Source organism: Myotis yumanensis, unplaced genomic scaffold (assembly GCF_028538775.1).
Source record: "Myotis yumanensis isolate MYYU_CA2020_CCGP unplaced genomic scaffold, mMyoYum1.0.hap1 SCAF_5, whole genome shotgun sequence".
Classification (NCBI taxonomy): Eukaryota; Metazoa; Chordata; class Mammalia; order Chiroptera; family Vespertilionidae; genus Myotis; species Myotis yumanensis.
Window position 1 is genome coordinate 20,981,716 of NW_027223756.1, and position 16,464 is coordinate 20,998,179.

The 16,464-nt window shown below is 54.6% G+C and overlaps 1 protein-coding gene across 3 annotated transcripts in view; it reads left to right on the forward strand.

The window, feature by feature from the left end:
• CAMK2A (calcium/calmodulin dependent protein kinase II alpha) overlaps positions 1-16,464 on the forward strand; it is a 60,430-nt gene that overhangs the window by 7,019 nt on the left and 36,947 nt on the right. For all 3 annotated transcript variants that reach the window (XM_070414601.1, XM_070414602.1, XM_070414603.1), the window contains exons 2-3: positions 7,232-7,326; positions 14,114-14,173. In XM_070414601.1, coding sequence (XP_070270702.1) covers positions 7,232-7,326; positions 14,114-14,173 — 155 coding nt within the window. The remainder of the gene's footprint in view (positions 1-7,231; positions 7,327-14,113; positions 14,174-16,464) is intronic.

Below are 16,464 nucleotides of genomic sequence, written 5' to 3' on the forward strand. Positions count from 1 at the left end.
CTTCTGTTGGTTCAATGTTCCCTGCAGCAAAGAGAATCTTCCGGTCCCCAGGCCTTCTGTGTCCCCCACAAGACTTCTGCTGGGTTGGCGTGGGGCAGGCCCGGGGGTGCGGGACAGCTCCAACACACAATGTCCCTGCGGCATCTTCTGGCGTCTGAGAGTGGGCGGCTGCAGCCGGGCTGGGAGGAGGGATGCGCGGTTTCTGTAACAGGGCTCTGGATTTTCTGGCTGTAAAATGCTGTCATTTGTGGAGTCTGGGCAGAGCTGCTGTGGTGAGCTGGGGAGAAGAGAGAGAAAACCAAGCAGAGGGGATCCTGAGCCCCCAAAGCCTATTTCCTTTGCTCTGTTGGCTATTCGGGGACTTGCATAGCTATCCTTTGTTTGTTATAAAGAAAGGGTACTCTTGCTTAAAAAGAAATAAACAAAAAGAGAGGGGGCTTAAAAATGATGATCAACAGGTGATTTCACAGATGAGTAAACTGAGGCCCACAAAGGTGAAGGGATTTGCTTGAAGTTCATAGAGGTGGATGTTGTGGGAACAGGGTAATCCTTTTGTTTCTGAACAAATCTGACACCAGTTTTTTAATTGTTTTGGGACTCTAGGAGCCCTCACAGAATCTCCTACGAGCCACAGCCACTCTCCCCAGAAAAATGCACCTCACGGTGACTCACACAGAATGTTGTATATTACTTCCCACAGGTCTCCCTACTCTAAAGCCTACCTGTGGACCCCCAAGTGAGGGGCCCTTCTGATCTGAGAGTATGGGTATTGGAAAGAGCACTGGAAGATGAAGCAGGAATACTGGGCTCAAGGTCTTGGCCTCAGTTTCTCCATCTGTGGAATGGGGAGATAGTAGACCTCTATGGTAAGATATTACAAGGCATACAAGCTTCTGATGCAGCCACAGGTGGCCCACACTGGCCCCCTGAGGAGCTGCTCCCATGGCCTACCCCAGCTCTGTCCCGTTCCCCAGACATTCTAACCCTGTCTGCTCTGGGTTCCACATGCCCAGGCCTTACTCTGTGCTGAGTGATTAGGTCCGTTGACTTGGGCTATGAGTTGCTGGCCACCAAGAGGTTTTGGATGAGAATCCTCCCACAGATAGCAGGTCTATCTGCATTAGACCAGGCACTTCTGAAACCACCCTCATCTCAGAGAGGGAGAATGCTTAGGTGTCTTCACTGGCAGTGGGGAGGCCTTTGGGGGGAAGACTGGACTTCGATTGTCTGGTGCCTGTCACCAACATCCAGACAAGATGGAGTAGCTAGGAATCTGGGACTAGAATTCTGGAGAGAGGGGGGCTAGCTAGAAGCAACTTTCCATCTTGGATGATGGCCAATGGCTTCCACCATTTTTTGGGGGGCGAGGGGGGGTTCACAGAATCTTTTGTGAAGCTGACAAAAAATATGCATCCTCTGCTCAGAACAATGCACAGACACAGAATAATTTTATTAAAATTGCACGTGTGTCCACGAATGCCCAGGGCCTCCCCAGAGATCCAAGCTAATGGCCTGGGTAGATGGGATGAAGGGGAAATGGTAAGAGAATGATGGAGAGAGAACGGGGAACAGCGATGTTGGGAGGAAGAGGACGAAGTGAACACAATGTCAGCGAGGGGGGTGCCAGGGAGATGCCATGACCCAGAAACCAAAAGTGGAGGGGGGCTCGAAACTGGGTGGTTAGTGGGCCAAATGCCACCTGATATGGGCAGGCAAGGCCGATCAGCAGCAGTGGGGCTGAGGCTGGGGGCGCAGTGGGTGGGCGGGCCTGGCACAGCTTTTCTCCCAGGGAGCCCGGGGGTGGGAGCCAGATTGTGGTGGGTTCACGGAGTGTGGGAGGTGGGAAGAGGAGGCGGCGGATGTCGGACACTTGTTCTGGAAGTTTGGCAGCAAGGAAGGGAGGAAGGAAGTGGCCCAGGCTGCTGAGTCGAGAGAAAGGTTCTTCCTTTTAAATTTATTTATTTTTAAATATTGGGGGCAGGGTGGTGGTTTATTTTTCCAGAATGAGGGAGACCTGGGTGTGTTGGAGGAAGTATCCAGTGAAGTGAAGACCCTAAAGATTGTCAGGACCCCTGGCAACCAGACCTCCGAGGAGTACAGAGTGGAGGGAGGGGTTGGTGACTGTGCGGTCTCCACAGGCTCATTAACAGTGTCCCTGTCTGCTGAGACCTGCAGGCTCTGAGTACTCGGGGGAAGGTCGGGGGTTCCTCTAGAGCAGTGGTTCTCAACCTTCCTAATGCCGCGACCCTTTAATATGGTTCCTCATGCTGTGGTGACCCCCAACCATAAAATTATTTTCGTTGCTACTTCATAACTCTAATTTTGCTACTGTTATGAATCGTAATGTAAGTATCTGATATGCAGGATGTATTTTCATTGTTACAAATTGAACATAATTAAAGCATAGTGATTAATCACAAAAACAATATGTAATTATATATGTGTTTTCTGATGGTCTTAGGCGACCCCTGTGAAAGGGTCGTTCGACCCCCCAAAGGGGTCGCGACCCACAGGTTGAGAACCGCTGCTCTAGAGGGTGTTGGCAGTGACCAGTCTTGGATAGCAGGCATCTCTCCCCATCCCTACGGAGTAGAGGCTCCCACAAATGGCTCAGAAGGAAGTGGGGCTGGGGCTCCTCGTCTCCATCTTTCAAACAGGGAAACTGAGGCCCAGAAGGATAAGCGAGCTGGTATTCGAGCTGGGTGAGGACCCAGGTCTTTCCACTCCCCAAGAAATGCTCCTGGTGCTGCACCTAACTGCCATGTGAGCATTTCAGGGTGTTTCAGGCCAGAGAGGGTGATGAGCCCCTGTGGGCTGGCAGCCAGCTAGTCCCAGGACACACGCCTGCCAGGCAGCCAGAAAGCAATTTCCCAGTGTGATTCTTGCTTTTCACAGCCCATTAGCACGTTCCCACATTCTCGGCCATGCTGGACCCACTCTCACCGCGCCCTCTCCATCTGTCAGTGGGAGAGGTTGGACAGCCCGGCACGGCCTCCTTCCCGCGCACATTCATGCCCGCACACCCCCCGGGGCAGGCTGCTGTGTTTGGGGGAGCAGCCCCTCCTCACCATGGCCCCCACCTCCTCTCCTAGCTTGCTTCTTCCCTGGGCCTGGCAAACAAGGTCCATTTTGCTTCTGATGATGCCAGCTGTTCGCAGCACCTCGTAGGTAATGATGCCTATAAAAGGCGTTGTTTCCTGAGCATTTACTGTACTCCAGGGACTGTGCTAACCCATCGCGTACCTTATTACCATGAGTCATTGAGGAAGCTGCACAGGGTGGGCACGGCTCTTAGCGAATTTCACAGGGCAGAAAGGGGCTCACCGAGGGTAAGGCACTTGCCAGTAAGCGGCTGAAGCACGATTTGAACTCTGCTTGCTCTGGTTGTGAAGAGCCTGTCATCCACATAGAACGTCACTACCCAACACGGGATCATTCCCCACATACAGTTATTTCCGTGAGATAGAATGCAACACTCAGATCTTCAGTCCTCTAGCCCCATGGCAGGTGCCACAGCCATAGGAAGCTAGCGACTGCCCATCGGACAACGCAGACTCATTTCATCGCCACACACAGCACGTCCTGCTGGGCGGCGCTGGTGTGGAACATTAACGATGGAAAGGCCTCTGCTGGTTCGCCTCCTCCAGACCCCACCCCCATGCTGCAGATGAAGACACTGAGGCCCGTTGATGCCATTCCCCTGCCCGAGACCTCCCAGCACGACGGAGGCCTGAGATTCTGACCCCCAGTGTCTCTCTGTCTCACACGCACCCCTCCCTGCCCACGTTCTGTGACCCTTTTGATAACGTGGATACACGCTTCAGACCCAAGGGTGATGCATCTGTGCTCTGTCCCACCCAGAGCCACGTGGCTTCACGGACACCAGGGCACTGACAGGGCTGCCGACACACACCTGTGAGCAGACACGTTTCCTCGACCCCTTTGCACCCAGGACACGTTCCCAGGCACTCCCAGGACCCTCCCATGACACCCTGCACTCACACGGAGCCCTCACGTGCAGGCCTCATCCCTTCCTCTTGGGAGCCCTGGTCACTTCCTCCACCCTGCCCTCCCCACCTGGGCCTCCTCCCCTCTCCCTCTCTGTCCTGTTTCCAAGCTCCTGCCTACCCACTTTCTGGCCACCTGCTCAGCTCAGGGCCGGGGGAGGAGTGGGCTGGCTCTTCTGTTTGCCAAGGCAGCTGGGCTATGGCCACTCGCTCAGGCTGGACCGGAATGCAGAAGCATGCCCTTCTGACGCAGAAGATAAAAGAGGAGGAGGTTAGGGCAGCAGGCTTGCTGCCCCGCTCTCATTCTTCCTACAGATTCCCCTGCCCCTCCTGTCCCCGGTCCCAGCTCCTGGGCAGGCGCGGAGCAGCCTTCCCACTCTGGACACAGGTTCTTTGGGGCCTCTGTGCTCAGAGCCCCCTGTGACGCCCACCAATGCTGGTTTCCAGGAGGGGGCGGGCATCAGGCGGGACTTCCCCAGAAGGTGGGCAAGACAGTGCCAAGCTGGCTGGGACAACATGTTAGATTAAAATACAGATTCCCTAGGCCCCACTCAGAGGTCTGAATGGGGCCTTATTTTAAAACACCCCCAACGGGTTCTGAAGCAGCCAGTTGGAGGACCACTGATTTAAGGTCTTTACCTAGAATGGGGTTTTATTTCTCTGGTGGGGAAATTCCCTCCCTCCCTCCCTCCCATAGGAATTGAACTCCCGCTCGGACCACGCAGGGCCTGGGTGCTGGTGAGCAGCACTGAACACGGCCCTGCTCGGGAGCTTAGAGCCTCCTCCTTCGCGGCCCTGTCTCCCCCTGGAGATCTCGGAACCTTCCCCAGAAGTCGCCACTTGCACTAGTCTCTCTCCTGGGGCCTTTGAAAATGGTGGCTGAGCAGGGGACCCGGGCAGGGACCTGAAGGTCTATGAGACCAACCCCTGCCTGGGGAGCATGGGTACCTTTGAGAGGCACATTGGGCCCTATGTTCCTCAGGCGCCTGTTCCTATTCCTGATACCTGTGACTGAAAATCCTCTCCCTAGCTCGTTCCAGTCCGTCTCATTGTTGCTCAGATCTACCTCCTGTTCTTGCAAGTGACACCTATGGATAGTAGCCACTGGGTACCTGGGCACGGGGGTGTGGAAAAGCTCATTCAGGCCCTGGCCCCTGGGAGCTCACTGTCAGCTGGGGAAGACAACCTGACCAGCAGCCACACACCTGAGCTAGAGGGGGAGGGGCGGGGTGTCTCGGTGTCTGGGAGAGCAAACCAGAGGCTCCGTCACGGGAGGCTTCCCAGGGAGGGTGACCGGGTCCTGCTGCTTTACTCTGGGTGCAGGACAGGCAGGGGCTGCCCACCCCGGGGAGGGCCTGTTGCTGTGTGAGACTCTCCATCTGCCCGTGAGTTCTGGCTTTCTCCAGCTTCCTCCCAGGTCATGCGCCCTAGTCTCCAGCTCCCTCCCAGCTCTTTCTTCCCATCTTTCTCCACAGCGTCCCACTATTCCCCGCAGGCTCCCTCATGCTGCCCAGACACAAAGCCAGTGACAAGATGGCCAGGGTCTGTGCAGAGAGGGCATCTGTGCCGGCCTGCTGGCTTCCTCGGTGCCTGCCAGCGTCCTTCTCTGTCCCCACCAGCCACACCTTGGTGGCTGGGCCCTGCTCGTATGCTTAGGAGGGGGATCAACATTTGGAGGATATGACGGGGTGCGCCCATGGCAGGAGCCTGGACGTGCCGGCCAGGAAACGGCAGGCTCAGTGGTGGGGGAAAAGCCAAAAACCTGGGAGCGCAAATAGCTGAGTTCTTGATGCGGCCCTGCCTGGCACTGGCTGTGTGACCTCGTGCAATCTGCACTGAGCTACACGGAAGCTGAAGCTCTGAGTCCCACTCCAGACTGAAGGCATCAGAATCTGCATTTTAGCAAGACACCCGGGTCCTTTGTATGAACCTTAAAGATGGGGAAGCCTGCCCCGCAGACTTGCTTCTTGCCGTTAGTCAGCCTGTGTTCAGGATGGTGATGCTGGCGACCACGGTCAGTTCCAGCCCCCCGGCCGCCCTCTGTGATGGGGGGGGTTGGGTCTGATGACCTTTGTGGTGGAGGGCACAACACGACACCGAGATGCCAGCTCTAGCCTCCGACTAGTTTTGTTTGGCCAGAGACTATGTTTATATTTAAAAAGAATAAGGTGCCAGTATTTAAAAATTGAGACATTTCACATAAATACTTCAAATTCTCTTCTAACCACCAATACTTAGAAGATAAAATCCCAGGAACCTCCTAAAACATAGAAAAAGATGCCCAGCCTTACTCTTAGTATGAGAATTACCAATCAGATCTACACTGAGTTGCCTTTTGTCACCGGTCTCGCGAACAAAGGTAAGAAAGTTTGGTAGCACACCATGTGGGCAAGAGTGGAGGAAAATGGGCCCCTCACCGTAAGTCTGCACAATCTCTAAGACGGAAAATCTCTCATTTCTATCAGAATTACCAAACAACACCCACCCTTTGACCAAACAACACAGGTTCTAGAAATCTATCCACAAACACTTGCACACATGGGAAAAGTAATTATAACACACACGTGGAAGGTTAGTGGTTGCAGCGGTGTTTGTAATCGCTACAGGTTGGAGCTAACCTGATGGCCCGTCAGCAGAGGTTGGCTAGGTAAACTACAGCCATATGATTAAATACAATCTTGTGAGGAGCTCTTTGTGTAACGGAAGGAGGCTCACCTAAATATCTAATGGAAAATAGAGGATGCAGAACAGCTTGCAAGATCCAGTAGCATTTGCATGGGGGAGAGTGTTTGGAAAGATGCTCTAGTAACACTGGCCATCTCTGGGGAGGGGACCTCGGAGACTGGGTCCAGGGGTGAGAGGGAGTCTTTTCACCATCTACACTTTTGTATTTTTTGAGCTTTGAAGCATGTCAATGTGTTACCTATTCAAAGAAAAAAAAAAACACACTAAACACTTTCAGGGACCTAGATTCTGTGATTCTAACACTACGTGATTCTAATGTTTTATAATTTGGTGAGTCTAACTTACTAGGCCTCTGGAAGGCTCATCAGCCATGGATCTCCTGGGTCTCTGTCCCTGCTATGTCCCTGGAGCGGCCACAGCATTCCCTCTGAGCTCGAGCAGTCCCGAAGGAGGGCTCCCTACCCACCACGGTGAAGCTGCATCAACACCAGCATCTCCTGGGCCTTCCCTCACCCTCTTTGGCTTCTCTGTCCTCCTAGGGGAGCCTTCTCGGTGGTGCGCAGGTGTGTGAAGGTGCTGGCTGGCCAGGAGTATGCTGCCAAGATCATCAACACCAAGAAACTCTCGGCCAGAGGTAGGTGGGAGATCCACGCCTTCCCTTCACCCCTCCCTCTACCCCTTGGCTTAGCACCAAGACCGCAGTCTGTCCCCAGGGGCAATGCTGCGGGCAGGGATGAGAGCTCTTCTGGTGGGTGCTATGAAAACAGACCCCTCCATTTTCCACCCTTATGGGGTCTAGGCTGGAGGCCGCAGCCTTTCTGATAGGCCAAGCTCTCTGCCTGAACATCCAGGTGAAGGCGAGGATGCCAAGCGGGACTTCCTTTCCCTTCTTTTCTGCCTCTCGCCTCCATTCTCACCTCCAGACCTCTGCACCCGCTGTTTCCTCTGCTCGGATGCCCTTACCTGGCTCCTTACAAGGCTGGCTTCAGGTCACATACTTTGAGAGACTTCCCTGACCCCCAAATCTGAGGGCGTCTTCCCCATTTTATATCTCTCATTACTGTTTATTTTCCTGTGGCTTCCCCCCATCCCCCCCACCCACACACACACACACACACACACACACACCTGGACTTAATCCATTTACTGTCTTGGTTCCTTGTTTAACATCCATCATTCCTCCTGACTAAGTTCTAAGAGGGTAAGGACGGTCTCATTCCCTGTGACATGCTCAGTACCTAGGACAGCGCCCTGTACAGCCAAGGTGCTCAGCTAGTGTCCATCAAACTCCAGGTGCTTGGTGTCAACCACACCAGCCTGATCTCCGGTCCCTGATGCTCCCTGGGACAGTGGCTTCCAAACCTGTGCTCACCATGGAATCTCCTGGAGAGTTTCAAACACTCCTGATGCCTGGGCACTCCCAGGGGTCGTGATTAAATTAGCTTGGGATGTGTGACCTGGGAAAGATCCCCAGGTAATTCTAATTTGGAAGCGATCCTAGACCAGCAGCAGCATCATCACTAGGAGATTGTTAAAAATGCAAATTCTTGATTCCAGACTTAAGCAATCAGAGTCTGCATTTTAACGGCACATCCGGGCGACTCACGTGGACGGTAAAACTTGGGGAGCCTGCCTAGAAGTCTTGCTTCTTCACTGTAGCAGGTGACTAGGGCAGTCATGGTGGTGGCCATGGTCAGGGTGTTGGGTGTTGGTGAGGGTTCCCTTCAAAGATTCCATCCCTGGTCTCAACAGCTACCTGGGGGGGATCACTGGGTGGTGGAGGGAATTCTGGCGGGTGGCACGGTGCAGGTGTGGGCTGTGCAGCCCATGGCTTGTGTGGTGGGGAGACACCGTGTGCTGTGTTAGGGCTGGCATAGTCCAGCTGTTTGCCTGGTGCAGGCGGCCACTGTGTCTGGGCTGGGGCCCAGCAGGTGTGGGGCTCATGGAGTCTGGATCAGGATGTTCCCGCAGTCCCCCGCAGGCCTTCCAGCAGGCCCCGTGTTAGACCTCGTGTTGCTGCTTTTCATCTCTCCGACTCAGTGTGGTTGGGAGCCCAGCACTTTCTCCTAGTTACCAAGCTCTTCTATAGGCAAACCAGTGTCCTGCAGGGAGAAGAGGCTGGGGGTGGGGTGGGCGGCAATCTTTGAAAGCCCAGGGCCCCTGGTGGCACATGGTCAGCATGAAAGCCCATGTGGAAGGAAGGGAGAGACCTGTCGGACGAAAGGTCTGTAGCCAGAGCCGGGGGAGGGGGGGGGGGGGGCAGGATAGGCAGGAGGGCCAGCCAGAGCGCTGCCTCCTGTCCAGATCGTGGAACTGGCCTTGCTGTTGCTGGGTGACTAGTGGCAGCCTGGTGCCCTCTGTGTTTTGTGTCTCTGACAATCAAGGGAGCTGTCCCAACCCCTGAAAAATAGTGGAGGCAGGACCAGAGTTATGACTTGGGGTGACAGGTTGACGTTGCCTCGAAACAAGGGAGGGTCAGGAACCAAGGTCCTTCATGGATGCTGGAGGTCTTGAGTGGGTTCAACACACACACACACACACACACACACACACACACACACACACGTGTATGGGGGAGAATAAAGAGAAATTGCCTCTTTTTCAGAAGGTGACTAAGCATTCCTGGACAGTGTATGCAATGGGCTGTGCCAGGCAGTAACTGCCATGCCCCTTCTTTTGATTTGTTGAACCTTTGACCTCCTGGGAGGAAGGTGGCCCAGGCCTGGGGGAGCATGGAGGGTGGGAGTGGGGATGTTCTTGGGGGAATCTTTCCAAAGGAGCCTGCCAGCTGCCAATGCTTTCTCCCCAGCGGGAGGAGAGCAGGGCTCCTTTTTGCTGGTTTCTTTGTTTGCTACTCAAGGTGCCTGGGGTGGGCAACGGTTTGAGACTATTTGGCAATGCACGCTAAGCTTCTCCTTGGCAGCTCCCGGCGGGGGACTGTGCCCACCTGGGGTGTCTGTCCGACCCCCATGGAGCTATGGCTTCCCCTTCACTGGGGCAGCCTCTTCTATCCAGCGGTTCCAAAACCCAGGAGATATTTGTTGTATGTATTTTTAAACTAGTTTTTTTCAATAAAATGCTCATAGGATAGACAATTCCAAGAAACCATATAGACATGAAATGAGAAGTAAAAATGTTGCCTGTCCGGCTCCCTGCCAAATCCCCTGGGAGCCTTTATAAAATTGCAGCTGCCCTGGGCGGTTCCACCCCCGGACTTGGATTCAGTAGGTGAGGCCCGGGCCCCGCGTTGACAAAACCCTGTCAGCGAGTATCTGCTCGGCGAAGTCCCTGCCAGGGGCTCTGTGTGCTTTCCAGCCCCAGCTCGCCGGGCACACCCAGAAAGAGCTCATTACCATGGCTGGGCACGTGGGCCCGGCTGGTGCAGCCAGAGGTGACTGGCCTGGGTACAGCGACCTCCATAGGCCTCACTGTCCACCCTGGCACTGAGGGGCCACTTGTCAGCTCCCTGGTGACCAGCCTCCGGACATGGGGTGGGAAGCAGGGCCTGCGCTCATTCAGCTGCCCCAGAGCTGCAGGCCCACGTGAGGGAGCATCTCTCCTGTCCTCCTCATCTTCCTCCCACCCTACCTGGCACTCAGTCCTCGGAATGATTTCTCCAACCTCCCAGGATTGGGAGCCCTGCTGAGGCCCATGGAGGGTGGGACACTTCCTGTCCCAGACTCGGAGGCCTATTTTCTCTCCTGTTGCCCGTGCCTCTGGTCCCAATCCCGCCACCCACCTGCCTCTGGAGCCCATCTACCCCTGGAGCCCACCTCAGCAAGAACCTGCCCCTCTGCAGGCAGAGAGCCTGGAGCTGCCTGATTGTATCCCCGCAGCCCCCCGCCCCCACCTCTGCTCTGTCCCACCGCACCCTGCTCGCCCCCGTAACCTACCCCCACCCACCCCTGCCTGCTGAGCTCTGGGCAGAGCTGGTCCCCACAACCCCAACATTCTGGAGGTCTGCCCCCTGGGAGGGAGGGGGAAGGTTCACAAGGCATGTTGAGGTCATTGGGGGGCGACCCTTCCAGGGCTGCAGACTTGCTTCCCTCAGACCTCTCACCATCATGGGGCTCTACTGAGCTGGGTGAGTGGATTTAGCAATGAATTAATTATTCGAATGGGAGGCAAGATGGTGTAGTCTTTGTGAACATGCATTGAGGTCCGAGTTCGGCCAATTCTTAGCTCTGGGATCTTCGGCCAGCTGGGCTCTAAGCCCTGGGAACGCGGTAGTGACTGACGGACAAGCTCTTGCTCTCATGGCACCTGTTTTCAGGAAGGGGGACCGAAAAGAGCATTAAACACAGACAGATAAGCTGGGCAATCTCAGGAAGCGACGAGTGTTGTGAAGAAAATAAGACAAGGTAATGGGGAAGTGATGGGGCAGGAGGGACACTCAGAAAAAAAGAAGGATGCAGCCACGAGAAGGCCCAGGATATGAGCATTCCAGGCAGAGGGCACAGCAAGTGCAAAGGCCCTGAGGTGGGAAGGGTTTGGTGTGCCTGAGGCTCAAAAGGAGACCAAGGTGGCTGGAACTTCAAGGCCAAGATGAGGCAGGACCCAGCAGGGTCTTGTTGGCTGTAGTGAGGAGTTTGGACTGTATTATAAGGACATTAGGAAGCTGTTGGGGAGTTTGAAGCCTGGCAATGACAGGATCTATTTTATATTTTAACTAGAGGCCTGGTGCACAAATTTGTGCATGGGTGGGGTCCGGCTGGCCTGCCCTGATCAAGGCCAATTGGGGCCAGGACAGTGAGGGGGGAGGGGGGCCACAGGAGGTTGGCCAGCCTGCTCCAGCCCTGATCAGGCCGGTTGGCTGGCCACAGTGCATGTCATAGCAACCAGTTGTTCTGGGTTCTGGTCATTCCAGTCATTCCGGTCGCTTGGCTTTTATATATATAGATAAGAGCTCCTTGGCCGCTAAGGACTTTTGACAGATTAGGGTTAGAGGGTGTGTCCAGGAGTGGATTCTCAGAGCTCTGAGTTCTAATAAGGCTGGACCATCTAGCTGAGTGAGTTTGATAAAGTGACTGCTTCTTTATCACCGTGCTTCAGTTTCCCCATCTACATAACAGAATGAGGCCTCAGAGGTCAAGAGAAATACAATCCCTACATTTCTTGAGGTTTTCTATATAGTATTAGAAAATGAGAACATTTTCAAACAGAGTTACAAAAATTATTGTGCAATATGTATGTTTCTATTCAAGTTAATGCTTTTAGCAAGTGGCAATGCAGTGTAACTGTCCTACACACAAGATGATTACAAGATTTATAAAAACAATTAGTCCCTAGCATTTCCTGCAGTGAGGTCTGGTAACCAGGCACAAGTTAGCTGCATGGCCAACAGTTTCTTCTTCCATTCCTGGGTATAATTCTGTTCCTGGCTAAGCTCACATGGAGGAAACACCGGAATTCTGAATTTGCCCCTCCCCATGTGTAGCCTGAGCCAGAAGGCCCCCAGCCCCCTATGATAGGCCCAACTTTGACCTGCCTGATTTCTGGCTCTGCTGGAGATGGAGGGATGAAGGGACAGGGTATGGAGCAAGGGGTGGGCCCAGCCTTCCTCGGTAGATGGGGATTCCCCTCCTTTGCCTTGGCATTGCCCTTCCCTCACCCTAAAGGGTAAAGAAGGAGACTGGGAGGGAAGGGGAGTTAGGGCGATGCCCCTGGGTCCACCTCCCCTCCTTAGCCTGCAGCTGGTCGTTAGCTGGGGAGTTGAGCTTACACTCTATGAAAACTTGATTGGATTTAATTGCTTTGCTGATGGAAAAGCCACATTTCAGTATTGATCTTGGCTTCTGCAGCCCTTGGAGGATGGCCAGTGATTGTTCTCATGGAGGGAGGGGGAAAGGGGGGCTGGCTGCCAGGGGGCAAGGGCTGGGGCTCCATCCTCATCACCCTCCCTGGTGCTTACCTGCTCTGAAGAGGCCCTTGGGAGACCAGGGTTCTAGTCCTGGCTCCACCTCTGAGTATCTTTGTGAGAACCCTCCCGTGGGGCTCGATTTTCCCCTTTGAGAATGGGGGGCAGGCAGAGGTGGTGGAGATTTGTCAGGGCGTGGAGAACAGTATAGCACAGGGCTTTAAAGCTCACTCCTAGAGTCTGGCTGCCCGGGTACAACACATGGCTCCACTGCTCACCACGGGTGTGACTTTGGGCAGGTACTTACCTCTATGAACCTCTGTTTCTTCCTCTTAAAAGGCAGAATGGTAATTATACCCCTCAAAGGGTTGCAGTGAGGGCTTGACAAGCATATAAAGCTCTCTGCACAGTGCCTAGCACATGGTAAATATTCTACATTTGTAATTGGCTCCGTTTTATTGGTGTTGTTTTTTTAATTAAGGCATTAACGACCGAATTGTGTGTAAAGCACCAGGAAAGGAATTAGAAAATACATTTCCAGTCCCAGTTCTGCCACTGATGAGGCCCCGGCTTCTTGGGCTGCAGTTTCCTCATCTGTAAAGTGGGGTCAGTGATGCCCACGGCCAGGTTGTTGGGAGGACTGAATGGGGTATGACTTGCCCAGCAGCCTCAGGGGGCAGATCCTGAACCAGGCCTCTCTCCCAGGTGAGTGGGGGAGACCCAGGGGGTTTGGACAAAAGTCCTGGAAGGCAGGTGTGAGAGCTCTGGCTCAGCCACATACAAGTTCTACCCTGCATTTTTTGGGGGGGCTCTGTGTCCTCTGCACAGGAGGTGTCTTCTGCAAATTAATACAGCTCTTCTGCTGAGAATACCCACTCCCTCAAAAAGGTTCACTCATTTCATCATTTGTTTTTTTATTCAGTTATTTTTTGAGCAGGGGTACAACAGAGACCAAGTCTCCGTACTCAAGAGTAGAGATATCAACGAGAAAGAGTGAGATGTGCTATCCAGGGGCCCTGAGAGCACAGAGGAGGGGCCCACCAGCCTAGCAATCAGGGCAGGCTGCCAGGAGAGGGCGACATTAAGGGCGGGTAGGAGTGAGTGATGGCCAGTGAAGGACCAGTGGGAGGTTGAGGGGGAGTGTTCCAAGCCGAGAGAATCGCTGTGTGAGGGCCCCAAAGTGAGAGGACTGAGCAGGATGTGCCCAGAGAAGGGAACTTCAGCGATTCGTCTGACGGGAGCATAGTGTGATGGGCAGCGTTGGAGGAGGGGCAGCAGAAGCCTGGCCTGGCTTCATGGAGTTTGGGTCTAATACAGGGAGGGGCTCAAGGATGCTCTTCCTTTGAGGCCCTGGGGCCTGAGGCCCACAGAAGGGAAGGGACTTCTGCATCATTGCAACCCGGCCTCTCTCTCACTGCCCGGATAACCCAGAGCTGTGCCTGAAAGGGCCCGGGGCTGCCCTGGGAGATGGTGATCATAAAAGGCTGTAGGAGGGAGACATGGAGAGGGTGGAGGTTCCTCCTCACCTGGGACTCACCTGGGCGTCTATCTATCCCTGTTTCAGACCATCAGAAGCTGGAGCGCGAAGCCCGCATCTGCCGCCTGCTGAAGCACCCCAACATCGGTAAGTTCTTGAGGGACAAGTGAGGGGGGCAGGGTGGGGCTTGGCCCTGCTCCCCTGCCCATCTTGGTGTGTGTGTGTGTGTGTTGTTTTTTTTTTGCTGATGGGGTGAGGAGGCAGCTGCTCTCTTTTCTGGGGATGGCGGCAAGGGAGATGGGAAAAGGGGGTGTCTTTGATGGTTTCCACATTCTTCAGAGACCAGCTTGGTTGGGGGGAAGGTGAAGAAGGGGCCCTTCCTCGCAGCCCACGCTGCCGGCAGCCTCCTTCAGAAAAGCTGTTTCAGGAAAACTCCCGAAGCCTTTCATCTCTCGAGAGAGACAAAAATAGGCCGAGCTTGGCCTTGGCCAGTGCAGCCCACTTCCCTAACCCACCCCCATGCTGAGTCAGCCTGGCACGGTGGTCCTGCCCACCTACCTGGCCCTGTGGCTGGCCTGCCCCTTCAAGGCAAGCGGCAAGGTGGCCCCTGCCCAGAGATAGAATGCATGCAGGTTGTGTGGAGGGGCGGGGCCCAGGGCAGGCCGGACTCGCCTCCCCACCCCTGCACAGTCTGAGGGGCTGTGTCCCTGCCCATCAGGGTTCGGAGTCCTGAGGGGAAGAAGTACAGATTCTAGATATAGTTCTGCAGGAAATGGCTGTGTGACCTTGGGTAGGGCCACTACCCTCTCTGAGCCACTTTCTCCCACCTTCACAAGGAGAGTGCTGTCGGAACCACCTGAGCATTGTGTTAACAAGTAGATTCTGGTTCGGCAGATCTGGATCTGGCTGGGGCCCAAGGCTTAGCATTTCTAATGTGCTCTGTGGCAATGCCAAGGCTGCTGGTTCCCAGACCACACCCTGAGGAGCAAGGCCTCGGTGCCCTCTAAGGACTATTCCCACTCTGACAGCCACCACATCTTCTCCCTCCAGGGAAGCGTTTCTCTGTGCCCAGGGCCCCAAGGGTTAACTCTTCTGCTGGAGAGAAGCATCTCCATCTGCTATTTATACCCAGAAAGCACCTCCCCTTCCCTGGGCCTGGGAAGGGGAGCAGGGCCGCACAAACAGCAGCAGCCGTGGAGGCTCCAGCACCAGAACCAGAGAGGGGCAGCTGGCGGCTGGTGGGAGGAACTCTGATTGGACTCTGGCCCCTGGTCTGCTCCTGGCCTCGCTGTGTGGCGCCCTCCCATGCTCCAACTCCCCAACGGTATCTCGGAGGAGGTTGTGAGTGCCCTCCGACTACAACATCCCACAGTTCCTCTAAAGGAGGTGTGAGTGTGTGTGTGTACGCGCGCGTATGTGTTTTGCTACTTCATTGCTGCTGTCTCAGGTCAATGCTGCCTCCTCCGATTTGCACCCCATCTCCCTCTCATTCCCAGCTATAATGGGGAGCAGTAAGTATGGGTCCTGGGGCTGACAGACTGTAGCTCCCTGTATCATTACCACCTGCAGACCCCAGAAGGCCACCCCAAGGAGCAGGGGACACCCTGAGGGTTAGCAGGTCATTTGGGATGCCAGGCACTGTGTTGAGTACCTTGCCAGCTCCCTTGCTGTTAGGAGAGGAGGCTCAGAGAGGTTATGGAATTCACCTGAAGTTACACAGCTTGTAAGAGGTGTTGCTGGGAGGTGAACCCAGCAAGTCTGACTCTAGGGCCCCTCTCAATCATTCTATTTAGCGTCCCAAGTGGACTGCAAGGGTGTGCTGTCAAGGGGGGGCGTGTGGATAGGGGGAAAAGTACTTCCCTTCAACTTCTAAGAGAAAAATGATAACTGTTAGAACTATAACAGGAATGTCAGAGATTCGTGAGTTCAGCCACATAAATGAAAACTAGGTTACAGAATGTTTGTTCTATGACAATGTTTTAAAAATTCAAAAAAGTGACAGCATAATTCACTGGGCACAGACATGCCGATCTCCGCACTGGGGGTGGGCCTGTCATGTAGCCCGTGGTCCTTGGGTTCCGCTGTCCTCCTGGGCGCTGGGCTGAGCTTGTCGTCAGGGAGGCCTCTACCGATGGGAGGGGAGTTGGAGGGGAGGTTTTGTATGTGAGAACAGCAGTGAGAGAAGAGGCCCTGTCTGCTGGGCTCCGAGCGGTGTCGGCCACCCCCCAGGGACCGAAGCTGACTCCAGAGTTCTCCCTGGATCGGGCTGGAGTCCAGCCTCCATTGCTCGCCTGGCTGCTCAGAGGGGCAGCCTTTTACAATCAGCACAAAGGCACCGTCTGAGCTGAAGTCAGCTCTTCAGAAACAACACCCCCATCCAGTTCTGTCCGTTCCCTTGAACCCCAAGGACCCTCTCTCAAGGGGCTGAGGCTCCTAGT